The sequence below is a fragment of the Phoenix dactylifera genome, chromosome 10, assembly GCF_009389715.1.
Source record: "Phoenix dactylifera cultivar Barhee BC4 chromosome 10, palm_55x_up_171113_PBpolish2nd_filt_p, whole genome shotgun sequence".
Classification (NCBI taxonomy): domain Eukaryota; kingdom Viridiplantae; phylum Streptophyta; class Magnoliopsida; order Arecales; family Arecaceae; genus Phoenix; species Phoenix dactylifera.
Window position 1 is genome coordinate 11,867,912 of NC_052401.1, and position 9,850 is coordinate 11,877,761.

General features: G+C 37.8%; 1 protein-coding gene across 1 annotated transcript; it reads left to right on the top strand.

Annotated features, from left to right (window-relative positions):
* Window positions 1-6,720: 6,720 nt before the first annotated feature.
* On the top strand, window positions 6,721-8,241 carry LOC103697259 (ethylene-responsive transcription factor ERF062-like). Its single transcript, XM_008779083.2, has one exon. It carries the CDS (start codon window positions 6,734-6,736, stop codon window positions 7,949-7,951), a length of 1,218 nt encoding a protein of 405 aa, XP_008777305.1. The 5' UTR covers window positions 6,721-6,733; the 3' UTR covers window positions 7,952-8,241.
* The last annotated feature ends 1,609 nt before the right edge of the window (window positions 8,242-9,850 follow it).

Consider the following 9,850-nt stretch of genomic DNA (forward strand, 5'->3'; position numbering starts at 1 on the left):
CATGTAATTGTGCATCTTCATATATTGGAGCATAAGACATTGGATGGAATAAGGTTTTAAAAGTGGTAAACACTAGAATGACTATCCTTCAGAAATTTTAGTCCTATTATCAATTAGTACAACACAGCATGGCTTGTTAATTATCCTTGAATGGAATGATTAGCAAGTGATGTAGTAATCTAGTGTTGAGTCATGATTTGAAACATCATTCACCTTAAAATCATGTAGATTATTTTAACAAATGTAGGATAATAGAAACTATGGAGAGGAGGAACCATGACGAGCGAACTCTTGATGGAATAATAGTATGTGAACCAGTTAATGCAACACGAGCAAGTGCTTCCTTTGTTCTCTATTTTCCTCTTAATATTTCTTAAAGCTCACTTGTTGATTAAATTTCCTGGTTCATGTTAGGTTTGCAATGCTTCTATCCCTCCCGAATAGTTGCGACATAGTCCTCATCATGAAGCCACATGCCTCCTCTTAATCAAGAAACTAATTTTTCAAAAATCATGTTAGGTTTAGCATGTTGAATAAATTATCAATTTTTGCATACTATGATCTGTTTTTAAAGAAGTTTCTAAAGACCACAATCCAAATATCTGATCCAGATTTTGATTCTATATTTTATTAAAATTTCAAATTCTAATATTTAAGAAATTGCATGGACACTCGAAGAAGTAGAGAAAAGTCTACTCAATGAGCGAAATGAAACAACTCCCTTCAAAAAATTTTTTTGGCTGGAAACTCCCTTTAATTTATTTATTTACCATTTTTGCATTTTGAATCTTTCATAATAATCAATATAAACCGTAACTAAACCTATAATTGTTTCATCTTATATTTTGCAAGTTGTTTGGAAATAGAGATAGATATGGGACTGACAATAGGAAACGATGTTGAAACCCCTTTTTTGGCCAAAATACGTTTGCACTTGTAACTGAAATTTTTGAATAATGAACATACAAAGAAAAACTTAAAATTTGAGTTTTAGATGACATAAAACATTATTGTTCGACTTGCATTCTATCATTTCATCAATTTGTTTTGGAATGTTTCGGTTGTTTTATTATAATAAAATCTTGAATGCATTACTTTACACAAATGAAATTGAGCAAAAAATATTTATTTTAGTTAATCAATTTGATTGTGAAATGATGTTCTGAATATTACAAAATTTTGAATGTATCTATTATTATAGCACATGATCAAATGTAGTAAAAATATATACTTCACCATAATTTTACCTTATATTTTACTAAATATATGCTTTACAAAATGTTGAATGCATCTATTGAATGTTGAATGCTACAGGATTTCAGTTACTAATACAAAAAATTTACTTTATACTTTCTTCATTTTAGTATAGCATTTTATTGGCTATCAAAGTTATCACTAGTGTATGTTAAGTAAATTTTTGAAAGCATTTATTAAAAGTGCCAGTAATATATAATGAACTTGTACCAATTGTACAATAATAGAAATAATGAGAGGTGGTCATTGCAGTTTAAATGATATAGTATTTGTTTGTTGAACCATCTCTAGTGAGCATCACCTGAACTGGTATTTACTAGTCTCGACCAGTAACATTGCCTAAGTGATGCCTGATGCTTTCATTGTTCACTTGGTGCTTACTTCACTCTGGTTTAAATTTTTTTTTCTCTTCTCTTAGAATTTTAAGGATCTTTTTCAATTTTCCCCCTCTTACAAATATCAAAATTAATGGGGACTCCATATCTAATCCACCACGGTAGACCCCAGCCCGAAGGCCATCCATAATATGTATCTTAGCAAAGCCAAACCTGATCAAGGACTCAATGGATTTTAAGATATTTAATTTCCTAGACTCAGACTTGATATGATCCTTCAATGAGTAGGATATGCAAAACAAGTTTAGATTCAAAACCCAACAGGCCCAACTGGAATCAGCCAGATACTACCCTTACCTGCACCACACAGATGCATGCACGTTTGCATGTGTGGAGAGATAGGGTGGAGGGAAAGATAGATGATGCAGTCGGAGATGGATGTTGCTGGATTTTGTGGATGAGGGCTGAAGGTAACTAGGTACTGAAAATTTTGGACTTACTGTAATTCGGGCACATCCAAGCGACGATCCAAATACGACGCACATGTAGGATGATTCGGGCTCTTGCTCCTATATCAATAGTGATGGAGAGAGAGAGAGTCCATTACATTAACTAATCTCCAAGGGGAAAAAGTAAACAAGATTCTATTGGTATGGCCTACAATTTTGCATATATTGTACTCCTTGCCTGAATTACTTGACCACTGGAATATACCCGATAACCTAGGAAAAATATTGTTTCAGAGACTAGAAATTAGCCTAATCCTAAAAATAAGAAAAATGCAACCTTTCCCTGCAAATTCAATAATAAAATAAATTTATTTGTATGCAAAATGCCAAAATAATACATATGTAAGTATGATGGAGTTGTTATGGCAGGTGAAACCATCATGTCGTTTGCTTCAAGCTCCATATACATCGCAGACACAATGTTAACCATTTGTTTTATTGGTGGAAATGCATCCTTCCATTAAACAAAGTTATCCCTTTCAAGGGCATCTACCCCATGGAAATGGAAACGAATGGAACCTTAAGATAATACTCCATAATAATAAAATCAGGTCACCAGGACGCAACTGCCACGAAATCCAACGAAACGCATGGAGGCAGCTATTTGTTAAGTCCTCGCATGCGACATGATTATTCTGCTGTTTTGACCATTTCTATAGATGTTCTTCTGTTTTGCCTCTAATTAATCTTTGCATCCCTCTAACTCTTTCTTATCTTTTGTGGCCTATATATTTTGGTTAGGCTACCTTAGGCTGTCTGGACCACCCAGGTACATAGGTTTGGCCTCCTGTCATATGCTTAAGCTAAGGGTTAGAGACTTGATAAGCTCATATTTGGTTTGTTAATCTTACAGATAATATAGTTTAGTGAAGGTGGAGCTCATGATGCCACTCTTCCAATTTTCTATTGTAGAAGGACCAGAGTAGCCCATTCATTATGCTTAACCTTTGAGGAAGGAGTTATAGCCTACATATGCATCTTAACTTCTTCTTCTGTCTTATTTAGATAGACAATTAACATTATATTAGTTGCAAACATATGGTTGATTAGTATATATATGTAAAGCATACATATGTCATGGGGCAGGTTACTAGAACTTGAAAATTGAAACTGTAGCCAATAATTGGACATCTTATGAGGTTATCTAACAATAGTCTGGTTTAAGTTTCTATTCCTTGAGAATGCTAATCCTTGACCATGATAATTATTGCATTGTGTTTGGATCTGGTTGTGCACAAACCTAATAGTTTTAGGGTTTGTTTCACATCATTGCTACTTTTTGTTTTTGTTTCTTCATAATTTAGTGAAATACCAAATAGAGGTTGAAGTTGAAGATAATAGCCTTTGCATAAAATTTCTATTATTCTTTAATTTTATATTTCACTAAGTTTTTAGAATAATAAACTTCTACTACCAAAAGCTCTAGAGATCTCTAAAAATTTCAAGAAACATGAGGATTGTATCATACATGATGTTCAATTTAGTTCATTAATTTGTCAATGCCAAATGGGTCTTAGGTTTTCTAAGAACAATAATAATAAAAAAAAAACTCGTGAGCTTATTATGTGTAATTCTATCGTGTTTAATTTTGAAGACGGAATTCTTACTATCTGTAATGATGTCTCCCTTTGTTGTCCCCTGACTAAATCTTCATGGATTGTGGTTTAATATTGTGTTGGGTTAAAACAGTATAATGCTTAATCAATGAGATTATTGGCTAGTGGTTCAGCATTTGAATTCCACTGGGAGCACTGCTAGACAAACCACTCTTTGACAGTCCAGACAATGGCTTCAGGAGTACAAACAAAGGTTAATTTTGCTAGTTGTAACATGCCGATTAGTTACAAAAAATGATGACTGATGTTAAAGTTGAAATAATTAGTATTAGCAATCAAACGATTGCTACATCTTATAAAGGAAGGCATTAATTGTGACTTGAGGACCATTAGTCTGATCCAGGTGAATCATCAAGACCACTGTATACTACAGTCCTTGATTAACGAAACATCTAACAGACAGATGGAACTATGATCTCATGACCTGAGAACCGAAAGTCAAGTCAGATTATGGACTCATTTACATATCATGATTGATGCATATAGCTCGTGGCGATTATCGAATTTTCTCTTTTTGATGTAGATTTATAGATGGCGATTATCAAAGTCAGTGATCATTGTGTAATATGGTGATGGTGATTATATAAACAATAACTTGGGAGGTTTATAGATGCATTCAAAAGTTTTCGGCTTAGATGGATTCTATCCCCTCCCTAGGGGCTAGCACATGGATTCCGTTAGAACAGGAAGTGTGGAACTAAAGTAAGAATTATTAAGTTGTAAAAGATTCCACTTTGCTTCTCACATGAACTTGGTTTGCTTTCTTACCTCCAAAAGTCCTCGTAGTTTATATACAAAGTAAGAAGCTTCAACATCAAGGCTTTGTGGCTACCAACGTATAGTCTTCTATGAACCTGTAAAGGAGGGGTATGTGATTTGTCATCTTATAGCTGGCCACTGTGGCTGGCCTTATTTGCCCTCCAAAGCTGGCATTACCATCTACTACTAAACCGCTAACTCAACGCAGCATTTCGGAGAAGGTGCCTTAGTAGACTAATACTGTCTCTTCATTCCCACAATGATTTGATGGAAAGACTTTGGAGCCTATATTTATTGGTTTACAGCCTTGAGATGTATTAATTAATGTTAATGTTGGAGTGAGATGTCTGAGGAAAAGACGAAGGTGACAGGAAACGTGGTCCCATATATACTAATCATCTGCTTCATGGACGAGGTTACAATGCACTATGTGATCCCAAGGAACAAACTAGTGGGATGGAACCAGAGCACTACGGAGCTAGTCCTATTATTAATTGAGAAAAAAGAGGGCAGGGAATCTTTCCATAAGTTACCATGCCCTCTGCATCTATGAGTGGATCTCCATGTCAAAGGTTTACCATGCCCTTCTGCATCTATGAGTGGATCTCCATGTCATGGCAGGTGCAATTTCACTGGAATTGGGTTCTTAATCACCTTAAGTTAAACAATTCCTTTGTGTTTTAATTTTTGTTCTGACTAAAATGAGAGCAATGGTTTGCTGATCTCAATCTGCATGCAAAGGGAGACTGTCCCTAATCAGATGTATGTTTTTAATTTCAGACTGTAGAAAGCAGAAAGAGAGGGAGATTTGGAAATGCTCGAGAAGTACATAAACAGGTCATAGTTATTCCCTGTTCAAAAATTAAGTAACAAGCCACATTGTCAAGCACTGCAGTCAATGGTAACTTCAGCATCAGAAATTTCCTATATTAGTATAATGTGTAATTCTGATGAGAGATGTTAGTAAACATAAAGAAGTAGCAGTTAATTTGTCATTATCATGCTAATAATTAGATATTTAATGTAATCTTTTGACCTAGGAGGACCCTTAGACTTAATGTATGCTAATTTAGCCACTACTGATAGGACTGCATGGGAACAGGAGCGAGATCCTCCCATCGGAAAGCCGAGTCACAAGCTAAACTTTTAGAGACTATGACTTAGTCATACAATGTTCGATTGAGATTATCTTTTTTTTTTAAAAAAAAAAAGATAACCTTTCAAGATCTACGATGTCACGCCGCATCCTTCAAGAGGCAGTGCCTCTAATGATCAAGCCTATATTCCATTATTTAGAGTCGAAAAATATCATTTATCAAGAAGTGACTCTGGTTATCAAATAATTGAACAATTGGGATCAATTTATTTGCAATCTGAGGTTAATATTTTTTTTTATTTGAAGGTATATTATAATTTACTGTATACTATGGAAAAGGACTATATTGAATGCAGCGTTTATGCTGCAATTTTCGAACACGTTGTTCTCAACTAGTTAATTTTACCCAGTCATTATTTGGGTTTTCCAAAGTAGAAGACTCGCAGGGTGCAGCATCATTAGGAGCTGAACTGCAGCTGTACTTATCTTGAATGAAATGCATCTGTGAACCATTTTTTATATTCAAATACTAGCATCGTCCATAATATTTCTCGCCAACTTGTACTTATGAGTACAATCACCAGTGAGGCTTCCGTTCAGCACACTCCTCTACCTGAAACAGCCTATAGCCTTTCTGGTTAGAGAAAGTGGCTAACCTTTTCACTTTAAAAGAATCCTCAACCAGAGTAGCTATCTGATGCAAACAAAGTATTCTTTATTCCAGGCCCTTAACCCAAGCTAGAGCTTAAAGAAGTTCACCTACAAATAGGAAAAGTGAAATGTAAGATGAAAAAGAGATGAGGTTTGAGTTCAAAATTATTAGCCCTCATGATGGAGAACAAGAATCCTATAGAAGGGCGATGTCGTGTGGGTCTTAGGTTCTAGTAGTGTCACTGCAGGGACTGAGGATCCATTCAACCAGCTAATGACCATCTCTTCTTTGGTTTGGTTCTCTTCTCAGAGAGAGAGCTAGCGAATGCTGATGCGAGTTTGGGAGCAGAAAATAAAAGTGTTGGGGGCCTGCTTCTTTTCAAACCGTTGACAAACTCTTTAATTCTAACATACGATAAAAGTATGCGGGGTCCTTAAGTGCAACAACCCATCAGCTGCGAAGACCAGCTTTGTATATAAATTGTTAGACATGGGATTGGGGGACTTGAAAGCATGCAAAGTGCCTCCCAGAAGGCATGTAGATGTGCTTCCCACTGCTTTTACTCTGAAGATACTACTAGTGCGTTTAAGAAAGGCTTCGGAGGTGGAGTTCTAGTGCATATTGTATCAGAAAAGCGCATGGAAGATCAATATCCTGAAGTAGACTACTCAGAAAGCAATGCAATGATGGTAATGGCGCTAGCTTCTCACCACCACCACCACAACCAATTCCTCCCGAGCACTACCAGTACACCAATTCTTAACTTCCTTCACCCAAAATCCGAGCACCTGATGGAGTCCCCCATGGAACTAAATGGCATGCCCGCTATCTCACAAGTTGTTCGACCACCCTCTTGCTCCTCCTCGTCATCGGGGAATTCCTCTTCATCTTCTCCAACCATGGCTTCAAAGCCTCCAAGGTCGTTCACCTTCTTCCTGCAGAAAGAACCCATGGTTCAGCCATCCGCCCTCCTCACCTCTAGAAATATCCCTCTTTCCTCAGCAGACCCCAATATAAACCTCCAAATGTATCAAAAACTTCAGGAGCCCGGTATGGCTGAAGGGCTACAACTTCACCACTTGGGATCCATCAGTTCACTCTCTTACAGTGGGCTGGAAACATCAACAAAAGGTAGGCAGCAGCAGCAGCAGCAGCAGGCAAAGCTGTTCCGGGGGGTGAGACAGCGACACTGGGGGAAATGGGTGGCGGAGATAAGGCTGCCAAGGAACCGGACGAGGGTCTGGCTGGGGACCTTCAACACGGCTGAAGAGGCCGCCATGGCCTATGACATGGCCGCCTACAAACTGAGGGGAGACCTCGCCCACCTCAACTTCCCCCACCTCAAGCACGAGCTCCGCGACGCCGTCAGTGGATCCAGTCACCCACATCATGCCGCCACAGCTTCCCTCCTGGAAGCAAAGCTCAAGGCCTCCCGCAAATTCTCTGCCTCATCCACTTCTAATCAACCAAAACGACATCCAGAAAAGGACTTCTTGCGCATGGGCGTTGGAGAACGCATGCCACAAGTTAAGAAACAGAAGAAAACTGGGACTGATGAAGAAGCTGCCTCAACATCCATTGCAAGTACTCGGAGCAGGAAGGAGCTGCCATCAGATTTGGAAGACAAAAAATTGGGAGGGGATGCAGATGGAGTTTTGCTCAGCAGTATGCCCTCTCTGGACATGGATATGATTTGGGATTCTCTCCCCACTTCTGCATCAGACTCCTGATTATTTCTCCTCTTTCCTTTCTTGCTTTTCTGTAGTAGTTTTTCTTCTTTGATTCATGTTAAGTGATTTGCAAATGATCTGCACTTCTACCACTTTCCATGACTTGCATCATTTAGCTCCCTGGACGTTTTTGAAGAGTTTGCCTTCTTAGACATAAAGAATTTGATGTCAAATAAGGAGGTTAAGGTGATAGTTCAAACGATGCCCAGCAATAGATTGGAAGGCAAACTAGTTCCTGGAGCGTGGTAGATGTCATATTTTCAGTGGGTTTGTTTCCATTCATTCCAGAATTATGCTGTTTCTTTGCATTAGTCGTTTATGGTCATTTTGTTTATGCAAGAAAGAACTGTACCGTTTACAGTCTTTAAAATATATTGACAATCAGAGTTAATTTAAGTTCAGCAGAGATTGGACTGCATGAAGTAGAAAATTGTGCTCTAGGATCTTTGCTCCTTCCCAACTATGGGGTGGCAAAATTTGGCTAATCTGGGAGAGCTTCAGTGCAGACTTTAGCTGCCGTGTGCTAAGAATGCATTAATGATGTAAATGAGTGATTTATTTTGGTGTATGTTTTCTTACATTGCATCTTTGATTTATTTGAATATGACATTCCAATCAAAAATCAAAATATAGGTTTTCTGGCACTGATTTCGCTGATTCTCAAGTGAGAGCTTCGGTGGGGACTGTAGCTGCTGGGTGCTAAGAATGCATTAATTATGTATATGAGTGATTTATTTTGGTGTATGTTTTACTTACATTGTATCTTTGATTTATTTAAATATGACATTCCAATCAAAAATCAAAATATAGGCTTTCTGGCACTGATTCGCTGATTCTCAAGCGACCCCGCCGCCTCAATCCCCCTCCACCCACGCCCCCCAACTTTCATCTGAAAGCTCTCAATGACTGCAGCCTTTAGTCTCTTGTGCTAGTGATCTAATTTTTCCTCTTGTTTATCTTATCATCACTTATTTACTTTAATTATATAACATTCTTGTTGTGATTTTTTTTAACATAAGCTCCAAGTCAAAATCGATGGACGAGAGATACTGTAGAGTGATTAACTTTATTTTATAAGGATATCATACAAAAAAGTGAAGAAATAGAGGGACATGTGATAAAATTAGAACTAGCTAGTTGAATGAAATGGACAAGTGCTTGTAGTTTTTACATACTAAGAACAAATTATTTCATGACTTAATAAAAATATTTATGAAATAAAAATAAGACATGCAATCCTGCATGGACAAAATTGTTGCGCAATAAAGAGATTCCATGGGAGTAACTTGAATTTGAAAAAAGTAAAGAAAGAAGGAATGCTATCACTACAAAATAATTGATATCTCCCGGCGCTATATTTCGTCTATACCGACGCTTTTAAGCGTCGGCGAATTTCTCACCCACGCTCCCCAAAGCGTGGCTCCGACGTCGGGCAGGTGGGCGTGGGGCCGGTTTAGGCCGACGCGTGAAGAAAGCGTCGGCGGTCTATGCCGACGCTTTAAAGCGTCGGCGAAGGTGGCCTATGCTAACGTTTTTAAGCGTCGGCAAACTTCGACCAACCTCGGCACTGTTGGACTACACAGACGCTTTAAAGCGTCGGCGAAGGTGGCCTATGCCGACGTTTTTAAGCGTCGTTAACTATGCACTTAGCCGACGCTTTTAAGCGTCGGCAAACTTAGACCAACCTCGGCACTGTTGGACTACACAGACGCTTTAAAGCGTCGTTAAAGGCGTGCCATTTTTTGCCAGTGTTGTGCCGGTCGCTTTTGCCGACACTTAAAAGCGTCGGCAAATGAATTTTTTTTAAAAAAAAAATTTATAAAAGTAATTTTTAATACCCTGTACACATTAAATTCTAACAAAACAAATACACTAAATCACATATATAACAAAATACAC